A 22,100-nucleotide genomic window follows, 5' to 3' on the forward strand; every position below is an offset into this window, starting at 1 on the left:
TGAGTTAGCACAAAAACATTCCTTTCTGCAAGATTAAATCTCCATCTTCTCTCACAACTTCCGGCGCAGACTGAAAACTCATCTCTTTCGACTCCACTTCGAGCGATAGAACTGCTAACAAAGCACTTATAAACTAACAAAGGACTGGCTTATCTAAAGCCAGTTGAGTAGCACTTGAAATGTTTGGCTCTATGAAACCTGATGTACTTATATGATTCTGTTTTCTTCAAGCTTGTATCTTGTTGGTCGAACGCACTTATTGTAAGTCGCTTTGGATAATTAACTTGGTCAGCTAAATGCAATGTAATGTAATCTTCCCATGTTCCTCTACAGTTATCCGGTGTGAACACTTTCTTGGAGAGCATCAATGACTACCTGAAGCGGAAGGACGAGGAACTCGCTCTCAGCATCTCCGCTCAGCGGGTGGAGGGGTACGAGGTGGAGGGAATCAATGAAGACATAGACAAGGTAACATATCATTGTTTCCCTTTCCTGAACCAAACTGAACGTTATATATTCCTATTACACCTCAAACATGTTTTTCTACTTGCAGCATGTCCAAAAGTTCTGCCAGTTTGACCTCACGTGCCCCATCAGAGGCGTCAGTCCTCAGGCGGTCCGTAAGCTGCTGCTGGAGGACAACCTGAAGATTCGGGGGAGAAGAGACAACAAGGTGAGAGCTCAGTTACTGACCATTCAAATCCATCTCTTAAAGGTCACCTATTATGCAAAATCCACTTCTTCATGTCTCTTCTACATCAACATGTGTCCCCTCTTCTTCATGTCTCTTCTACATCAACATGTGTCCCCTCTTCTACATCAACATGTGTCCCCTCTTCTTCATGTCTCTTCTACATCAACATGTGTCCCCTCTTCTTCATGTCTCTTCTACATCAACATGTGTCCCCTCTTCTTCATGTCTCTTCTACATCAACATGTGTCCCCTCTTCTTCGTGTCTCTTCTACATCAACATGTGTCCCCTCTTCTTCATGTCTCTTCTACATCAACATGTGTCCCCTCTTCTTCGTGTCTCTTCTACATCAACATGTGTCCCCTCTTCTTCATGTCTCTTCTACATCAACATGTGTCCCCTCTTCTTCGTGTCTCTTCTACATCAACATGTGTCCCCTCTTCTTCATGTCTCTTCTACATCAACATGTGTCCCCTCTTCTTCATGTCTCTTCTACATCAACATGTGTCCCCTCTGTGTAAAGAGACTCTGAAAGTTTCAGGAACAAAGATTCTCTCTCTTTTTGATCCATTTCTATGAAAACCTGTCTGAAAATGAGCTGATCAGATTTTGGCCACTTTATGATGTCATAACGGTTTTTTATCTTGTGTAACCATTAGCCATCAGCAACCAAGGTAACCCCCCCCCCTTATCACCTGAATCTCCTCCTAGAGCTCCATTGTGTTCTTTGTAACCAAATCTCTCTCAGAGGGGCGTGGGGAGGGGCTCCTTATTTTCATCTAAAGCAGGGGTGGGGAAGCTCCGGCCCCCGGGCCGTATACGGCCCGCGAGACAATTTGATACGGCCCTCGAGGTAACTCACGCAAAAAAGAAAAAAAATGAAGAAATCTAGACCGCAAAAGAATGAAACAAGCGAGTGCCTGTTTTTCCTGGCCACGGTCAGGGTCCTTGAACACAACACGAGCCTAACGTGTCATCACGTGGTATATCTCTCGTCCGACAGGGGTTTAGAGCTTCCGGAGAGCACCAGGACGTCGCTCCGGGCCGGGACATCACAAATGTCAGTACCCATAAGGAGCTGTACACATGCCGCAGTTTCTGCGTGTCTGTGCCTTTAGTTGAAAGCCCAGTGGCGATCTGTTCATCTGTCATACTGATCATATAGTCAATAACTTATTAGCATCTGGTTAGCTAGCTATGCTAACGAATATAAGAAGCTTTTTCTCCAACCAGTGAGGTAAAGGCACATCTTTATATGATCATTATAGTTATAAAAAAAAAGAGAATAAAGTAAACAGGTATAAAATACTATATGACAGTCAAAAAAGTTGTTATTAATAAACAATAATACAGTTTGAAAGGGGAGTGATTTGTAAAATATCCATAAAGAAAATCTGCTTACAGTTCTGTTTCATCTGGGTGTTGAGAGATGTTTCCATAGATCTCTTAATGTTGCTCTCAAAGTGCACCAGATTGATGCTTTTAACTTCAACATTTAAACATGCCCCCCGGACCCCCCTAGAGGAGGTTAGGTCCCCCCCCACTTAAATCATATTCACATGGATAGGAAACTAAATTACACACATCTTGTGTCCATATCTTTCTGTTTTGGTGGTCATGCCACAACCGTGCACATGCATGCATGCGCGAGTCATGGTAAGATATCTGGATTAAGAGGCTTTTTCTTTGCACAGCATGCAGTGGCGGCGCTGGGGTATGGCTGGGGTAGGCTACAGCCATACCAAGAAATGGCTTAGCCCTACCTTAGCCCGACCATGAAAAAGTATGTTAAGGTGAGCATGTTGAGAACACGGATTGCGAAAATCTACCGGTCGTGTCCACAACACACAAACTGATCCTGCTGTAACAACAAGTGCACGTTACTGACGCAATATGGTTGAGACCATTCGGGCTTATGTTAGAGGGGTGCAAGGAATAGTCTAAGTAGTGGGGGAGTTTTATACACTAAAGGTGTGGACATTCTCTCGCGTTATAATATCAGCGCGGCCACGGTCAGATCAAAATGCCTCCGAATGCAATTTGAACAGACCTACAGCCAATCAGAGCAACGAAACGTTGGGTCTCTGCGTCATGCATTACTGATTCGTCACGTTCACAGTGAAAAGTCCCCAAACTCGCGCCGAGTAAATTGCAGCAGACAGACAGCAGAACTTTTAGGATTAATTGTATATTTCGGATGGATAGATTTGTTCTTAAACGCCCTCGCATTGAGGTACAAGTCGAACAGGTGCCAGAGTCACACGACCCACCTGAAGAGTGAATAGTGAGTTTTGAATATATTTTGTAATAATGGGTCATTTGAAAAAGTGTTTTGTATGACAATAGAGATACAGGCTACTTGTTGTGTGCTGTGTCTGTCTCTCTCTGTTTACCCGTGTCTCTGTCTCCCTCACTCTCTCTCTCTCCGTGTCAATTCTACATGCCAACTTTTCTTGTTTCTGCCGCTGCGTAGCATGTTGTAACAACGTGGAATTAGCAGAATAGGCTATTGTATTGCTTAACTCACACCTGTTGCTCTCGATGTAATTTAGCTGATAAAAGGAGGCTAATAAAAGCTAATAAAAGCCTCACGCGTGCGTTTCACTGTCAAGGGGTGCGATATAGCGTGTATGTAATTACATTACAAATACTGCTTGAGCCCCACCACTGTATGGGTTAGCCCTACCATAGATTACCCAACACAAATACTCTGGCGCCGCCACTGACAGCATGAAAGAAAGGTGAAATGAATGGGCTGTGAATTTAGTTTTGTAAGCAGAGGTTGAGTTCAATCATTTGTACGGCCCTCGGAGGATGTTGAAAAAATTGAAATGGCCCTTGAGAGGAAAAAGGTTCCCCACACCTGCCTTATAGCCTTCATTTCAGTACTGTTATTGCATTGGAGAATAATACAATCTGTTGATCAACTTGACATGCATTATATGCAATCTGGATTGCATCGATATTAGCTGGCTTTCCATTTTTGTATATTCTTTCTCCAGGTAGTTGGAAAAAGTTTTCCGTCCCATATCAAGAAAAATAAATCTGCTTACAGTTATGTTTCATATGGGTGTTGAGAAATGTATCCATAGATCTCTTAATGTTGCTCTCAAAGTGCAAACATCTTTGGAAACTAAATACATTTGCACACATCTTGTGTCCATATCTTTCTGTTTTGGTGGTCATGCCACAACCGTGCACGTGAATGCATGCGCGAGTCATGGTAAAATATCTGGATTAAAAGGTTGCTTTTTCTTTGCACAGCATGAAAGAAAGGTGAAATGAATGGGCTGTGATTTTAGTATTTTTAAGCAGAGGTCAATCATTTGTATGGCCCTCGGAGGATGTTGAAAACATTGAAATGGCCCTTGAGAGGAAAAAGGTTCCCCACCCCTGGTCTAAAGTAACAGACAGAGAATCAGCACTTTGGAAACAGGGCTGAAACAGAGGGGATTATGGGTAATGCTGCAATGATCTGTTTGGTGTTTCAGCCAATCAGAGACAGGTTCTGTATATATCTGAGACCTGTAATATATTGATAAAAAAACAGTATAGTCATTACTGTTTTTAACCTCCCCTTGTTTCCTGGTGCAGCTGGAGGTGGTGGCTCTACTTTTCTCCGATGTGCTCCTCATGACCAAAGTCCAGAAGAAGGGCGAGTGTCTGAAGGTAGTTCGCCCTCCTCTGGCCCTCGACAGAACGCACTGCATCGCACTGAAAGACGGCTGTGAGTCACCCTCTCTAAGAGACAGTTAGATTCTGTATATATATTACAGATCCCATAATCCTTCCTCCTGCTCTTCCTCTCAGGTTCATTCGTCCTGGTCGAGGTGGGCGAGCTTCGCAGTGCTATGAACGTCTACTTGTTTGTAGCCAGCACTTCAGAGAGATGCTCATCATGGGTGTCCAACATCGAGCAGGCCAAGGTAAATACTGACATTTCTGAACAAATGTGTTTAAAATCATGGTATAATTGTACTTGTTGCCATGCTAGAAGCCTGGCTCCATTAACGGCCCGTCCACACAGCGGCGTGCGTTGAAGCTTGCCGGTGGGCGTGTCTGAAACTCGACCAACAACCAATCACATGAATCTCCCGCCCCTGACACACAAGCAGCGGTTTGATTGGCTAGAGCTTCAGCCGAGGCTTCAAAAGTTGAACATTGCTCAACTTTTGCTGCGAGCCACGCCAGCAAAGCTCCGCTTCCCACAATGCAGACGTCACCCCATTCAAAGTGAATGGTGAAGCTTTCAACGCACGCCGCTGTGTGGACGGGCCGTAAGTGTTGTTGGTCTGGTAAACACCCTGGTATTTGACAAATAATATTCCCTTAAACTTCAGCTGTACTAAGCTAGGCTAAACATTGTTAATATTCAACCTGCTTGACAGATTGACATCATTGCAAGCATGTTAGCATGTTAGCATGTTGGTTTAGCTTAAAGCACCAATTTAAAGAGCTCTTAGTATTGTTATATGAAACAGAATAACATGCTCATTGGTTATGATGCATTGCCAGGAAACCCTGAGGATCCTGAGGCAGACCGAGAGCAAAAGACAACGGCAAAACTGGAAAATCCAGCTGCAGGAATCCACACCTGGCACCGAAGTCAAGGCGGATGATTCGGAGACGGAAGAACAATCTGTTACGAAATCAAAACGAGAATCTTTTGTGGAGGAGCTGACTCAGAAACTCATTATCCCGCGTGCAGTAAACGGGTTGTTGGCGTCTAAAGAGGCGGACGACGATGATGAGGCATCTTACGATCCTCTCAGATCTTTTCTGCACCCTCAGCCCAAAGACAATAAAAATAAACTTGTAAATAAGGGTGTTGCTAGTTGGCAAAAGACAGTCAAAGAACATGAATGGATAGAAATGGGAGTGAAACGAGAACAGATCCACACTAAAGACCAGCACAGAATAAGTGAATCTACAATGACAACGGGGCAAAGGACGATCTGGTACTCTGCACCAAATCTGGATCATTTCAATCACATCGCTGCAACGCAACCATCGAGATTCAACCCAAATGGACCACATGTCATCTCATATCCAGATGTTGACTACCCAATGGACAAAGAAAGTACTTCACAACCTCCTAACCAACCAGGGATATCCAAGAGGGAGCCTGAGGTTTTAAGACTACCAGGAGAGGGAGACATATCAACAAGGAGAGACTCCGATTCCCAGTCTGTGAACCAGGACTCCAGGAGAAGTTCCTCCAGCCAGTCTGCAGACGTGGAGACGCCTAAACAGTCTTGGGGTTTCTCCAAAGATTTAAAATCCCCCGGGTTACGCAGGAGGAGGCCGATCCCTATCACTCACACCCCCTCTACTCCGACGCCTGGGCAGAAAAACAGCGAGTTTTTCTCCGATTCAAGCGCCACCCTGAAGAGAAACTCTCACCCTTCTTCCTCTGATTCACACCGGGTGCTGAAGCTTGGCTCCCTGAAGCCCAATGAAGACATGTTCTGGAGCATGTCTGATCGAGTCTCTTCAGACCCCCAAACACTGTCTGAATCCGAGCTCCCCGATCACAACGTCCATAAACGAGTGAAAACCCAAAGGAGTGCGTCCAATCCCAACATCATCATCGAAGGAGTACACGGACTTCCCAGCAGTCTGTACTCCCAAATAGAGGATGTGCCTTTGAGAGAAAATCCAAACGGTCATCCATCGACTCTGGAGGAGCTTTTGGTGAGAGCCAAAGAGCGAGATGGATTAAAGAGAACCAGGCATGTGCAAAAGACTAATTCCAGAGCAAAGTATCTTCCTCCTCCTTCCTCGGTTTCTACGAAGCCGTCGCCATCGCCCGCTCCGAGTGACGGAGACAGAGAGTCAGAGATGGAGGAGGAGGTGGAGCTGATGAGACACCGAGCGAGGGCCGTCAGTAAAAGCTGGAAGGAGCAGCTGGTGGACGGAGACGAAGACGACAAGACCAACAGGTGAGTTTGACAAAGAGTCATTCAGATAACCTCATCAAGGCGAAAACAAAGGAGACACACTTCCAATAAAATGCCTTCTATCAAAGGTCAATATGTGAAACTAATGATGCATATACTTCAAGAACAATTTAATCCAATCCAACTTGTTTATATAGCACATTTAAAAAGTGCTGTACCTCAAAAAGCAGCATAAATACATTTAGACAAAACCGATAGGACAAAAAGAAACAAATGTAAAAGCACGAGATAATAAAACCATACTTACAGCCACAGACCTAAAACCCTCATGATGTGAAAACATTTAAAAACACAACAAAATAGAAAACCCCAATTTAGAAACACACACTTAATAGTCAATAACTCTCAAATACATGTTTTAAAAGTGCATCAGAAAGCCTCCAGAACCAGAGGTGAAATGCAAATATCAAATCAATCGTAAAATGTACATTACTTACTGTTACTGAAGAGTTGCATTGTTATATTTTCTAAATTATAACTTTAGCTGAGATGAATGCAACCACATGGTTAGTTTTACCAAGCGTCATTTTGAATAACGTTAATCCGCAAAGGGGAAAACCAATGAGACACAACATTTGAATAACGTTTTTCTAATGCAAACACATTTCCGAGAGATAAAAGGGGCTCTGTTATGTTCATGTTCATCTTGATAAGGTTTATTAATGTATCTCTAGCTTTGAAAGAGTGGATACTTTGACACTAAAGTAATTTAAATTGTGCATTGCTTACATCAGAAACTCAACAAGACACTCCCCTTGCTACGCTCAATTTGAACCTATTTCTTAAATTATTACTATTTAAATTTTTTATGCTAAACACAATTTATTCAAACTCAAATAGCAAATATTCAAGCTCTAATTTGATGATTTTTCATACTTTCCCATGAAAGTAGGCCTAACCCTAAACACCATGCATCATGTAAGGCAGTGGTTCCCGACCTGGGGGGCGCCAAAGATCGCAGGGGGGGAACCAGGCCTCAGATGATTTGAGGCCAAATATCAGATTTAGACTTTTTTTTTTACATATAATTGTAAGGCAATACATGATTGTCACTAAAAGCCTTGTCTCTACTTTACAATAAAATATAAAAAATAGTTGATTGATTAATGTTAATAAAAATTCAAGTTAGAAGCTATTAAAGGCATAAAAAGACAGAAATGTATAATTCTTTCCATAGAAATGTTTCTTCTGCCCGTAAAGTTTCCAAACCAGGCTTGTCTGGATAAGCGCATTTTTAAAACATATTCATTGTCCATGCTGGTTTCAGTTTTTTATTTGTCACAGTTGCTCCGATCAGATCGGTCTCCTCCATTTTGTAGATTATTTACGACTTTTGAATCCACATAAACACATCGGCAAAATCCGGCTTACTTTGAGCATGTGTTTTAAACAGTTTAATCCCTTTGTGAATTGTTTCCACTTGCGCCGTCCTTTAATTTCTTCATACAGCAGGAATCTAAATGAATTAATCCTGAGTCCAATAACCATCAAAGTCACTCCAATAGTGCTCCTTGATTACGCTTTCATCCTCCTTTAACAAAATACTTCACATTCATCCAGTTTGTGACAGAAGTTGTAGCATTTTCTGAGACTTTTAAACTTAAATTACCGCTGTTGCGGCCCCCCCCTCGTGTGTGTGTGGGGGGGGGGGGGGGGGGGCGCAACTACCAACATGAGTCATTTGGGGGGGGCTCTTGGGGAAAAAAGGTTGGGAACCCCTGATGTAAGGGATAATGTGCAGCGACGCGGTCATGATGGGGAAAGGAACGCCCGACAGGCTGATCAGGAGCCCGACTGTATAAAGTTAAATCGACCGAACTTCTTTCTGCAGATGTAAGCGTCCTTAACAACGGTCAATAAGTCCTTGACAGCGGTATGTCTGTTCTGGATTAACAACGTGTCACTTTTTCTGAATTGACCAATCAGAATCGAGTATTCAACTAAGCCATGTAATAAGTATTAATAATTGTAATATGTATGGTGGTTCATACCACTACATGTTTTTAAAGCTTGGTTGGATGCTACACAATCAGATGCTGTTGGTAGCTGTACATGTGGTTAAATATGTAAATTGTAATCCCTGTACATTTTGCTGTATGATGTCCTTTTGTTGTTCTGTTGTTTATGTTTTTATGTCTTCTTGTGGAACCTACTGCTGCAGGTCTCCCTTGAAAAAGAGATCATTGATCTCAATGGGATTTTACCTGGATAAATAAAGGTTTTGAATTGAATTGAATACCTTATGACCCGATTGAAAGGCTACTTAAATAGTATGTAGTTCATGTACATTTTAGTATAACATTACAATGCATTATCCAATGTACGTCTGAGTGGCAGTTCTGTGAACCTGAGCATGTGCAGCATGCAGACAGAGGGAAAGTAAATGCACAGTAAAAGATATAAGATACAAATCATCTTGACTCCATCCCTCCCTCTTTAGTGTCATCTTTCCGGACGGAGTGAATGTGGACTGGTCCGGCTGGTGCTTCGATGATGATGAAGTCATGGATCATTTACACCCTGAAGGCGAGGGCTTTCTGGAGGGAATCAGACGGTCGCTGGCCTTGGTGGATATCCACGGATGTTTAGTGCAAGAAGACGGGGAGTGTAGTCAGGTGTAGGCTAAGAATCTAGGCTTTTTCTTTTAAGCACTTAAAATATGAAACCATATGTTGGGCGAACTACTTGCTGTCTGTTGACACAAAGGTCTTCAGTCTGTCATGTAACATATTCTGTAATTAATGTAAAATAATGTAATATATTTGATATACTTTTATCACCAGTGTTTTGTGTAAATATAATGAAACATTATTTTTTATAAATATATTATTTATATCAGGGATAAAGTCCCCTTTTTCGTTGACCTTTCAGATTGTTTATAATATAACAAATAAATCGGCTTTTCTGTTAAATAACTTTTATTTGTAGAACATTCTTTTCTCAATATGCATACATGGAAACAACAGGATACATTTCAAATCAACAAAAATACTGCTACGTCGTCTGCTCTGAAAATACTGTATTTACAAAACTTGTGCAAACTAAAGTCTCCCAACATGTTGCAGACATGAAGACAGATCTCAGGTCAGTCTCTGGGAGATCATCTTCCTCCGCTTCAAGGTGTCTTTACTTCTTCTCTTGGTTTCTTTCTCTCTCCTCCCGCTCATTAGAGTTGGTGTGAACAATTGTCTCCAGCGCAGGAAACTGAAAGATCCTTTTCCTCTGTGGAAAAAACATGTTCAGAAATATTAAATCCGATGCACACGAAATGCATCTCAATTAGAACAAGCCATATACACTTTGCATTAAGTTAACAATACTTATTTCCAGTATAATAGTATGTTGTCTCTATAGTAAAGTAAGGCAATCAGGTGCTTCAATATAACTCATGCAAAACATTATCTGGAATCAATCAATGATGTGACTTATCTCGAAACACTGACACTCATTTTAAGATGTCACGTCTTTAATGGAACAATAAAATATGAGTAAGGGATTTGGAAACTGCTGTGCTGTGCAGATATTTACCCGTTGGTGGTTCTTGTACATCTGAGCCAGGATCAGCAGCAGAACAAGGAGCAGGAAGCCGAGGCCGACCACAGCAGCCGTGCTCTGAGAGGACCCCGGCGATTTATGTCCACTCAGACCGCCTGCGGGGGAAAATAATATAAAAGTGGTCAGACGTCAGGATCAGAAATAATTTGGTTATCCCTGGAGGGAAAGTTGGTTTCATAACAGTTAGGTGTTATTTTGCATGAGCATTTAACCAGTGTTTAGGAATAGTGAAAGTATATTATGATACACATAAATAGAAATGAACTTACTCATCGTGTGGATGTGGTATGTCACATTTCCCAGAATGCCGTGTTTCCCGTAGAACAGGCAGGCCCATTCCCCCTGGTTCTCCTCGGACTCGGTGTTTATACTCAGAGAGATTCCCTTCTGAACGGACTGAACCGATTGGCTGCCGTTGAGGTCAGAGATCAGTTGAACCCACTCGTAGTCGGTGACCTCGCTGCTGTCCGTCAGATCGCAGGTCAGCGTCACAGAGGTCTTTGACGGGGGGCTGCTGATGACTGAGAGGAAAACAAGATGGTTACATGCAATGCTAAAATCAATATGAGGTCAGAAAGTCTACAGTGAATAAATGAAATGGGTCTTGGCTCTGCGAAGTGAGATGTAATTTAATATACATGTTAATTAATTGTTGATTGGAAAAGATACTGAATGCATGTTAACTCACTTTTAGCAACAATTAGCTCCATATTTCGGGTCAGCTGCTGTCCGTCCAGAGTACCAGAGCATCTGTAGCGACCCTTATCCCCAACCTCGACTTCTGTCAGACTGGCAGATTTATCGCTGAGAGGCTGAGAGGAGGATGAGGACGGAGAGAAAGAAGCAGGAAGGCGACCGGGGGAAGGTTTGAAAAGAAATCCAGGTTTCAGTTTCTCCCAGACCGGATCAGAGGGGGTCAGACCGGAGGAGAAAACACAGGGGAGAGAGACTGCAGACCCCACTGCAGCGTACAGCTTAGTGCCGTCTGTGGACGGGTGGATGATTCCTGTGAGAGTGAAAAAAGGAGAAGTTAGGAAAACAATTTAGATAAGCTAAACATATAAGAGATAATTTATTTCATAATTAATTTTTTAATTTTCAATCTTACATTTTATCTTAAATAATTTTTACATTTAATTTAATTTGTGTTTATTATTCTAATTTCAAGAGTGATAAGATAACACAATAAAAAGACCTAATTAACACCAAAATATCCTTAAACCACAAACAAATGCAGCAAATGACCAACAATAATTAATAATTCATGGCATTTATTTTTTGCGCTTTTCCAAGTGCTTTACATCACATGATATGACATATATCACACATGTAATACATCAATACTGTGGACGCAGCGGCATGATGACAGTGGTGCAGAATGTGCATGCGTTCATAATAAGTGTCTAATTCTAGAAAAACAATGTATGCATTTAGAGGTATATCTATTCCAGACACTTTGTTCATCTTGCTTTGTTTAAAGGTCACCTATCACGCTATTTTTAGGCAATAGCGTAGGTCTCCGATATATAAAAAAATATAAAAAACATGTCTATAAAGTGTTTTGCTCCAAATACCAAACAGATCACTCATTCTAGCCATGCCTCATATCCCTCTGTTTCACTTCCTGTTTCTAAAGTGCTGATTTTGGGGATAAAGCTATAAAATAAAAAAGGAGGGGTCTGAGCTCATGCGGGACCCGGCAGCTACTGTCTAAACTAAATGCTGCCGTGATGAAACACCATATCATGGATTATCAAGGATTCTCTCTGAAACAGTTTGGAGCTCAAAGGCTTTCTCTCTTGCCGGTTATACCACAAGGTGAGTTCCTTTTTACTTCCTGCTTCTTCACACACATGCTCTCCAGTACAGGTTAGCTCTGAGTGTTAGCGATGCTAATGTAAACACAGACCATATTACGTCCAAAACAGTCGGGCATTGTTTCTGATAGCAATGTTTCTGATAGTGCCGTGGATCCACATTTCAGATATTACGTCATATCGGACGCAAATCTGGATCAGCTCCGTTGTTCCCCGTTTTTAGAGATTTGGGTACGGAGGAAAAGAGAGAGGGTTTTATTTTCTGACGCTGCGTGAGTTCCCCGACACACCGGGGACACTTAGTTATGTAGAAAAGACATCACAAAGTGCATTTTGCATGATAGGTCCCCTTTAAGGGCTCAACCACATAAAAGGACAAGATGTACCCCAGCTATTTTTTTATTTTGAGCGTAACTAAGAGCACACACTATCATACTTACATTGATTAGCTTGGGTTACATGTAGTCTGTAAAATGATTAGGTCTTATGGGATATGTTACTCACCCTTCACAGTGAGAGCTGCAGACGCTCTCCCCTCTCTCCCCCCGAAGCCCACCACGCAGGTCCAGATTCCCGTCAGTCTCACAGTCGCCTTTTCCCTCACAACACGTTGATCTGTGTCTGACCCAGACTGAGGATCAAAGGTTCTGTTGTTCAGCGTCCACTGCAGAGAGGCTCCTCGAGGCCAAGGGGTCACATCACAGCTGATCGAGGCATCGCTCCCCCAGAGGGGCATCGGGGAGGAGAGGGACACTGTGGAGGAAACACGAGATTAATGACATGTTTCAAAGCTAGTTTTAGTTTGTATTATATTATCTGACATTACATTTCATTAGATGTACTTACTTGATTGAAATTGTAAAAAGTATTTAGTCATTTTGTTACAGAAGCATCAAGTTAACAAGGCATTGCACATGAGTAAGTCAAATAAACAGTAACTATATACTTGATGTCTAACACTATCTTTGAAATTATTAGTAGCGGCTAAATTCTTCATCTTTACTGTGAGTGTCAGCATGCTCAACGCATCCGTCTATTTGTCTGAAGTTAAGTCTTCAGCGCTGATTCAAGAAATGAAGGATAAACAAAGTAAGGTAACAACAAACGATAAACGTTATTTAAGCAGTGGTGGAAGAAGTACTCAGATGCTAAGTAAAAGTAGCAATACTAAATTGTAAAAACACTTATCAGTAATGTACCTGCATTTAAAATCTTACCTAAGGAAAAGTACAAAAGTATTAGCATTCAAATATACACAGCAGGTAAAGCTGGAGTTACTTTGAATTGATTCAAAGCTGAGTCATATTTTTGAATTATCATCTGAATCTATCAATTCATTTAAGCTGGCACAAAAAGTACAATACTGGTTTCCAAAATGTAGTATAAGTTTAAAAATGTACGTTAAGGCTTTCTTACCTTTAATGACTCTCAGCATGATCAATCTTTCAGTGATCAGGTCTCCGTGCATCACCCTGCAGGAGTACTCCCCCCCGTCCTCCGTCCGCACGTTATTGATCTGCAGGCTGAAGTCGTTTCTCTCGAAGCGGGAGTGAGGACACTGAACGCGTCTGGAGCCTTTAGAGGTCCAGCTGGAGCCCCAGTACTGCAGACCGCTCCTGTCTTTTCTCCACACTGTGCTGTGGATAGAAGGGGTCACAAACAATCAATTATTTTATTTAAAAATGTAATATTAGTGCAGGAATAGATTGTCAGGGCTGATGTGAAGAAAGATCTGTAACATGGATATAAAAATGGGACATAATGAACAGGAATGTCATGTTTTTCTTGTATTTTTAAGATGATATATTGTCCTTTAAGGTTGAAGAGAGCTGTTAATAGATCCAGGGGCTTTTTGTTGGCTATTTGTTAACTCTCTGTGGTCAAAGCCCTTAGTGGGTTTTTTGTTGTTGTATAAATGCTATTAAAACATGAATCCTGTGCTGCACAATCAAGTTATATACATGTTTTTTAATCTAAGCCAGGGGTGTCAAACTCAAGGCCCGGGGGCCAGATCCAGCCCGTGACTTCATTTCATGTGGCCCCACAAGAGCTTGCAAAGAATATAATATGTTTATTATACGGTTACATGATGATTTAATGAAGCACGTTGCCCATAAACTACATGTCCCACAATGCATCTCAAATTAAGACTTTTTTCTCAGAATTTGACTTTCTTTCTTCTAAATATGCCCTTTTCTCGGAATTTGGCTTTTTTTTTTAAATGTTAGGTTTTTTCCAGCTTTTCTTTTGAAATCATTTTGTGATTTTGACTCCACTTCGAGCGATAGAATTACTCACAAAGCACTTATATACTAATAAAGGGCTGGCTTATCTAAAGCCAGTTGAGTAGCACTTGAAATGTTTGGCTCTATGAAACCTGTACTTATGATTCTGTTTTCTTCAAGGTTGTGTCTTCCTGGTCGAACGCACTTATTGTAAGTCGCTTTGGATAAAAGCGTCAGCTAAATGCAATGTAATGTAATGTAATGTGACATTCTCGAGACTTGCAATGATTTGCCCCAGACTTCTGCTTTCAGACGTAGTTAATTATGAAGTTATTACCCTATCCAATAATAATCCAATGCAGAGGCAATAATGTAATATAATACATTATTTGATATAAATATGTATATATAAGTTACAACCGGCCCTTTGAGTGCAGCCATAATGCTGATGTGGCCCGCGACTAAATTGACTTTGACACCCCTGATCTAAGCTATCAGCATATTTAGGCTACAGGGATGTACAAATAGTTATGAGAACATACGCACAAAAGACAAAACAAGACGAAAATGTTATCACCCAGAAAAGTATTCAAAACTAAAGGACTCAAATCATCATCTCTTTGTAATAAAAAAAGACCCATAATATTCACTCTGGGCACCAATAATCTATCAGGATCAGTAACCTGTACTGTAAAGCATCCTCCCACCCGACTTCTACTGTTTTTATTTATTATTTTGTTTGTTGTATTGCGGTTATTTCTTGTTGTGTCTTTATTGGAAAACATATACTAAAATCTAAATGAAAAATATAGTGCTATATGAGGAGGGCAGTTTGGAGATGGTGGGATTTTGAGAGAGGAGATGAAGAAGGAGAGAGCAGAGTCATCAGCATACAGGAGGGGAAATGGAGGGATTTGTGGGAGTTTGGAGCTGGAGCGATGAAGCAAAGGGTAAAGGGATGAAGGAGAAGTTGTCTTACCCTTTGTTGGCTTTAGTCCAGATTATCTCGGGAATCACGCTGGATGAAGGGCTTCCTTTGCAGGGTAACACAGCCTGAGAGCCTGCTTCAACAAACACCTCCGTTTCCTCACACTCCACCCCTGAGGAAGAACAAGAAAAGAAAACATCAAATAAAGAACATTTGCCAAATAAAAATTAGCATCTCACATATCATTTAAGGCAAATGATACACACACAGGGGGGTTAAAAAACAACAACATCTTTACCTGTCAGAAGAAAGGTTATCAGCCCAAAGAGGAAATACTCCAACGGCATCTTTGTTTTAATTGTTTGATATAATGTCACTGTTGTCTCTTTCCTTCACTTGAACCTGCTCTGTTTCCACTTCCTCCTCTGTCTCTGATGTGCTTTCTGATCTGATGAGGCTTTTATATGAGCGTGTGGGGGTTCGGTAGCTCCTCCGATGATCACGTGACTTCAGCTTCACGCCACACTTTGATGTGGTGTGTGTGTGTGTTTGTGTGTGTGTGTCAGCATGGAACGTTTCAGACAGAGAAGTAAACAGGGAGACCCACGGATTCCCCTCTACTCTCTCTCTCTCTGTGTTTCCTTCTTCACAAAACATAAATGTGTGAAACAATATCTAACGTTACTCAAAAGCGTACAGGAACAAGATGTAAACAAGGTAGACATCCTCTCTCTGGGCAGAGTTTGATACCTTGTTTTCTTGAAATTGAATACGTATTACTCTCAACACCTTACCTTTAGTAGGGAGACCAGGGACAGTTGTAACACTTTTTTGGTTTTTTCCCAATAAGTAAAAAACCATTTACACTAGGATAGCCATTTTGCTATATTATACATTCTCAATGTGTCAACTACTGAAACAATGTATTTAAGATGTTTCTATTAAATAAGTACAGGGTAACTCAACTGTTACACCGTAGTGTCATTTTATCGTAAAGACATTTTAAAAGAGCTGAAAATAAACCCTTGGGTAACACTGGCTCCTTTACAGTGATGTGGATACATGTGCAAGGCCTATGGAAATAAATACATGTAAAAAAAAGGCCTTAAAAGTCATAGCATACATAGCACAATATGTTAAAGTCATAAATAAATAACTTGTATGGTTAAGTTGGCTAGAATGGAATACATAAAGTATATTGAAAAAGTCATAGTCGTGAAAAATGTGTAGAAAAAGTGATGTAAGATTTCGTGGCATATGTGATTACAAATTCCACAAAAGGTAATAGTAGGCTATAGTTTGCAGAAAAACATCGTGAAACATATCGTCTTTTCTGGAAACTATACCTTGAATATCAAATGAAAAGGTAATTATGTAAGACACAGGGCACGAGCACAGTATTGCACAGTATTATCTACTACAGTAAAACTATATTTGTACATCATAATATTGTGTTTAAATGACTGACCGCATCTTCACTAAATTAGGCTTCTTTACAGAAAATCACCAAACTGCGCTGAATGTTTCTTGTTTACAAATCCCTTCAGTTTCATTCACGGAAGCTCAAGTTGTTGCTCTGAAACCGAAATGACAAAACACCAACCACTGCCACTGCTCCACCGTCACTGCCAGTCATCTGCATTACAAGCGATGCTTAACGGACTCTCATCATCATCATCATCATCATCATCATCATCACCATCATCATCATCATCATCATCATCACCATCACAATCACAATCCAGAAAGCTGGTGTCTTCTTCTGAAGGATTTTCATGAGAGTGATTCATCTTTTTTCCCCTTCTCGTTAGTTCTGATATTGCCGTAATAGAAACTTGCTGCCATTCAAATGATTGTAAGATAGCCTGAATACGATCAGCATACTTTACTAAATGTCGTTTAAGAAAAGAAAAGAAACATTGAAGTTAATGGAGTAATGTCTGTTTAACAACTGGTGCTCTGATTGTGTTTAAAATACTTGTTTGATAACTAAAATCCTGATTGGGAACACTTAACTTTAAGGTTAGGGTTATCCTTACATTTAGCTTTTATACGCTTTCATAAACTAATGGAAATTAACATTTTCTTTATTGTATTTGTCAACAATTACAATATCGCGCAACCCATTTGTGATAATGTAAAACTATTTCTATAGTTGTTGATAATTAATGTTTATTAAAGTGTCCTTAAAGTAGGCTATTTCTGTTTCTATACATTAAAGATTGCTGTAATACATTACATTACTTGTTAGACGCTTTCATCCAAAGCGACTTATATACTCAATACTGTGGGCAATCCCCACAGGAGCACTTTGGGGTGAAGTGTCTCAGGGACACAACGACATGCTGACTGCAGTGGGGATTGAACCTGATCCGAACACCAACACACTACACCACTACGCCACACGCCTCCTAATACATTTTTAATACTGAAATGATCAATCTGTACATACATTACGTGATTCTACATAACTGTGTGTGTGTACCTGAAGCTACTGCTTTTATCTTTTCAATACAATTTGCAATTTCAGGAAAAAAAGCATCTAATAAAACAATCCTTCGATCAATAAACAGTATCTGACGACTGTTTATAACATGCAGAACCAGATTATAGTCCTATTTTTATCTCAGTTGAGGTGAGATTGTGTCTCTCTGTCTTCTTTATTTCTTTCTAATCTATACTACATATATAACAGTTAACCCTTATGTTGTGTTCGGGTCTCCCGTGACCCGTTTCAAGTTAAAATGATATAATAACTACCCTCTAGTTTTTTTTTATCAAAACAAGGCTTCATGATATCCTCCACAACAGCTATATAAACACTACAAAACAGATTTTGACCATTTTAGCCAAGTCTGAAGGTCTCTAAAAAATAAAGTGTATAATTTGGTGTTGGGGTCTGGGGAGACCCAGCAGAATTGTTTTGGGTGACTCGAGGTCAAATTTGGCCCAATCAAGATTCATCTTTGACTTTAGACCCCCTTCATCCACTATAACAATAATTTTCCGCTACATGCACCTGGTCTCCCTCTGCCCCCCTCCCCCCACGGGAACACTTGAACCTGAACTCACACATGCACGTGTGCAATATGTGGTGTAATGTGTTTTGGGGCCATAATCGGTTATGAATGCATAATAAGTTAGTTATGATCAGAGTTGGGTGTAACCCGTTACAAAGTAACGCGGTACTGTAATAATAACACTTTTAATAATAACACTTTTGCGTTACTACTTACTACGTTACTCCGTTACCGGCTAAAGCGTTATTATTACAGTTTTACTGTAACAATAAAACTGCTGCCGGTAACGGAGTAGTGTAACGCGTTACTTTTATAATTAAGTAATCACACTACAGTTACTCCGACACGCGTTACTTCGTTACTTTTATAAAATAATCACACTCACTGACAGACAAGAGGGGTTTCCGCCGCAGGTTTATATACATGTAGGCCTATGTAATCTGCGCGATTTGCGAGACCACATCTCCACGTGCAGCAGTGCTGCATAAACATGGCTGAGTCTTCTCATCTGTAAACTCCCTCAACGGGGCCGCTCGCTCTCTTTTGTTGATCGCCCTCTCACGGGTGAACAGTTCAATGCCCCGCTTCATTGTAGGAATTCTGCCATGTCTCTACCACTTTAGTTTGACCATCTCTGTTACTAAGTTATGGAATACTAAATAAATAAGCAATTAGATACCTTACGGTTATACGCTCATAAAGAATGATAAGAATAATGCGTCTTGAACTGGTTTCATTAATTAGTGTCTTGACGTTTCACAGACTGTTAGCTTGTTGTGTGGCTGGTAGCCTATTTTAGAGCATAAAGAAAGACTTGTGTTATGTCTTCCTTAATGCAATAGTAATTGGGGGTGCAAGTGGAGTCTCGCAGAGGCAAAACTGTGGCGCGCTTACACTGTAGGTGCGCCGCAGTCTGCGTGATCTGCCTGTAGGGAGGGGCGGGCCGGCCCTGCGAGTAAAGTAACGAGTAAAGTAACGAGTAAAGTAACGAGTTACTTTATGTAGAGAGTAACGAAGTAGTGTAATATATTACTTTTTTTAAAAGTAATATGTAATATATTACTTTTTTTTAGTAACGACCCCATCTCTGGTTATGATGTAGTTAAAACAATATTGGATGATAGTACTTTGTTTAGTGTTTTGGACTGAGATGAATCATGGGTCAAAATGTACCCGCGAGCACCATGAACGGTAACAGCTTTCGAACACAAGGGTTAAATACATTTGCTTATAATGAAGCAGCATTTAAGAATCATGTTAGAATAATAGAGCCTATCGATTATCAGGTCCGTAACGAGAAGATTTGGGTGTTTTGATTTAACAGTAACTTCAATGATAGAGAAAAAAAGCCGATGTTACAGTGACACACACAATATTGCCTTTCAGAAAAAAAGGGAATCACATTGATCCGATGCAGTTACTTTTTTAGGTGATTTAGCATTTTTCAGACAAAGAAATGTGCAGAAAACAAACACATTTATTTAAAAAAAGTTTGGAAAACCTACTGCATGTCACATATAGACACATTGAGGGATATACTGTCACACAGATGGATGTGAAACACCTTAGAACATGTGGGTGAAACCACAGAGATGTTTTTCTTCATCTGTGGAGACATTTCCTCTGGTAAAAGCCCTGTGAGTGACACACAAGTCATTTTTCTTCTCATCCACTCACAACGTCCTACTCACACCAAACCCATTCAAATCGCTGTCATATTTCTTATTGTTGTGGCTTCAGCTTGGTGTTTTCTCCCCAGAAGTTGTACAGTCTGAACTGTACCTGTGTTGGGGGCATGTGTGTGTCACTCAGTGTGAGGTGGTCTTTCCTTCAGATCATGTTCAATCCCCTCCATATGATGTGAAGGTACTGTAATGGAAAATGCCCCTCATATGGAAACAATTGATCTCTGCGCTTGAAATAATTCAGATTATTATGTTAATAGCATGGGATGGAAAATAGGCAAATTAGCCTGCTTCTGTAGAAATTCAGCAGATGAGTAGTATGTTCCTGTGTGAATCTGTTAGTCTGTATTACCTCTGCTTTTGTCATGTTTATTTAATTATCTGATTTAACATCAGCATTGACCTTTAATTAGCAATTAAGTTTCAGACTTTCTGAATTATTATAATCACTGCTGTGGTTTAGTTTCAATAAATGATATGAAGGTATCACGCATGTGTGTAGGTGAATACATATAATCTTCCATTGTGATTTACTGGCAGAGGAAGCCGAGCGCATATCTGCTGAGAATGGCTTTAAAATTGTGTTCAATCAGCATTTTGGTCAGCGCTTTCAAGATGAAGATGGAAACATGACTGTGGTGGAAAAACGTTTTTTTCACATTATCTCTAGATGTTGCAGAAACCTGTCACCCAACCTTGCATTTAGTCTTAAACAAATGCTTCATCTTCTCCACATATTGATTTTTGCATGATCATTTTTAATTGTGCATCTTTTTTCTCAAATTTGATCCAAGATAATTCAGCAATATGGTTTTGCACAAGTGAAAGAAAGTCAAACGTCTGCATTTACTTGCAGCATAATGTAGATTACAGGTGCACACACACTCCACATTTACAGTAAAACACTCTCCTCTGCACTGAGCGTGGTCATATGTGAGCTTAATGGAATCTGTCGTTAATAATGTCGTTGTCTATTTTGAATTTCCACATACTCACTGACGCCTAGTAATAATGAAATTAAGACAAAGATCAGTTTTGCTTCTCTTGTTTCTTTGAAAATGACAAAATATTCCACCCAGCTCTTAACAACAGTAAGACTGAAAGTGTGTGTGTTATTGTGTGTGTGTTAGTGTGCGTGTGTTTGTGTGCGTGCGTGTGTGTGTGTGTGTGTGTGTGTGTGTGTGTGTGTGTGTGTGTGTGTGCGTGCGTGTACATTTTGTTGTTGTCTTTTTGCATATTAGAAACGGAGTTGGTGACACTAAGACTGCAATATAATGTTTGTGTAGCAATAATACATATGACATGTATTTTTTTTAATGCTGTCAAAATTATCGCGTTAGCGGCGGTAATTAATTTTTTGAATTAATTGCATTAAAATATTTAACGCATTTAACGCATGTGCAGAATGTCCCGCCCCATACATCCCACCAGTGGCAGCGCCAGGGTATGGCTGGGATAGGCAACACCCATACCAAGAAATGGCTTAGCCCCACCATGAAAAATGATGTTAAAGTAAGCAAAATAAAGTCCGCCAACTCGCGCCGAGAATTGCACAGACAGCAGTTAGTCAGATTGATTTCAGTAGCCACTTGTCTGGAAATACCGAAGACCAGAAACGGTTTTGAAAACTTTTGTCACGTAGTGATCGTCTTCTCAATAGAACATCTTTGATAATGTCTTCTGGCCAATCAGAATCAAGATAACGGCGTGGTGTTGTTGCAGGAAGTCCCGACGGAGAATACTTTTGCTGTAGTACAGGGGTGCACATAACTGGTACGCAGGTTATGTGTGTAATCTGAAATGCGTACCGTCACTTGTGTCACAAAGCGCATTTGCGTACCGACGTACTAGTGAAGCTTTTCCAGAAGGCGGTTAGATCACCGGACGACAGAGTCGGTCTCCGTGTGCACAGACAGGGCTGCTGTTAACGTCGGTCTGTACAACGGAATTGTGCCAAAACTACGCCAACCGGCTGCGGAGGGAGACTCCCCCCCTTCACTGGAGCACTGCGCTAAAACAGCTGATCACAACGTTCACACTCTCTGGTCACGAAAAGTACTCCACTAGCCCCCCCCGTCGACTTTCCTGAAGTAGGCCTACTCCGTCGTTGATAGAAATCAACACGTAATGAATTAAGACCCCACGGTTTGATGATTGATAGGTGCTCTCTTTCATTTTGACAGACAGCATTTTTTTTACAATAAACATGTTAAATGGA

General features: G+C 40.7%; 2 protein-coding genes across 2 annotated transcripts in view; one reads left to right on the forward strand and one right to left on the reverse strand.

The window, feature by feature from the left end:
- Window positions 1–9,561, forward strand: part of plekhg6 (pleckstrin homology domain containing, family G (with RhoGef domain) member 6) — a 31,661-nt gene extending 22,100 nt beyond the window's left edge. Inside the window, exons 10-15 of the mRNA XM_034218946.1 lie at window positions 334–468; window positions 554–673; window positions 4,287–4,419; window positions 4,503–4,618; window positions 5,208–6,634; window positions 9,093–9,561. Coding sequence (XP_034074837.1) covers window positions 334–468; window positions 554–673; window positions 4,287–4,419; window positions 4,503–4,618; window positions 5,208–6,634; window positions 9,093–9,273 — 2,112 coding nt within the window. The 3' untranslated portion in view covers window positions 9,274–9,561. The remainder of the gene's footprint in view (window positions 1–333; window positions 469–553; window positions 674–4,286; window positions 4,420–4,502; window positions 4,619–5,207; window positions 6,635–9,092) is intronic.
- On the reverse strand, window positions 9,553–15,611 carry LOC117548016 (lymphocyte activation gene 3 protein-like). Its single transcript, XM_034218947.1, has 8 exons — window positions 15,476–15,611; window positions 15,229–15,349; window positions 13,441–13,661; window positions 12,529–12,777; window positions 10,896–11,213; window positions 10,477–10,728; window positions 10,181–10,302; window positions 9,553–9,874 (listed from the first exon to the last, which is right to left on the reverse strand). The coding sequence occupies exons 1-8, from the start codon at window positions 15,522–15,524 to the stop codon at window positions 9,779–9,781; spliced, it is 1,428 nt and encodes a 475-aa protein (XP_034074838.1). The 5' UTR covers window positions 15,525–15,611; the 3' UTR covers window positions 9,553–9,778.
- Between the last annotated feature and the right edge of the window lie 6,489 nt (window positions 15,612–22,100).

The sequence above is a fragment of the Gymnodraco acuticeps genome, unplaced genomic scaffold (assembly GCF_902827175.1).
Source record: "Gymnodraco acuticeps unplaced genomic scaffold, fGymAcu1.1, whole genome shotgun sequence".
Classification (NCBI taxonomy): Eukaryota; Metazoa; Chordata; class Actinopteri; order Perciformes; family Bathydraconidae; genus Gymnodraco; species Gymnodraco acuticeps.

Excerpts from the sequence above, each read along its gene's own strand:
- LOC117548016 (XM_034218947.1), bottom strand. The coding sequence starts at position 15,524 with ATGCCGTTGGAGTATTTCCTCTTTGGGCTGATAACCTTTCTTCTGACA. Across the intron at positions 15,350-15,475 it reads GATAACCTTTCTTCTGACAG|GGGTGGAGTGTGAGGAAACG; the intron begins GTAAAGATGTTG and ends GTTCTTCCTCAG. Across the intron at positions 11,214-12,528 it reads TGCAGCTCTCACTGTGAAGG|GAATCATCCACCCGTCCACA; the intron begins GTGAGTAACATA and ends TCACTCTCACAG.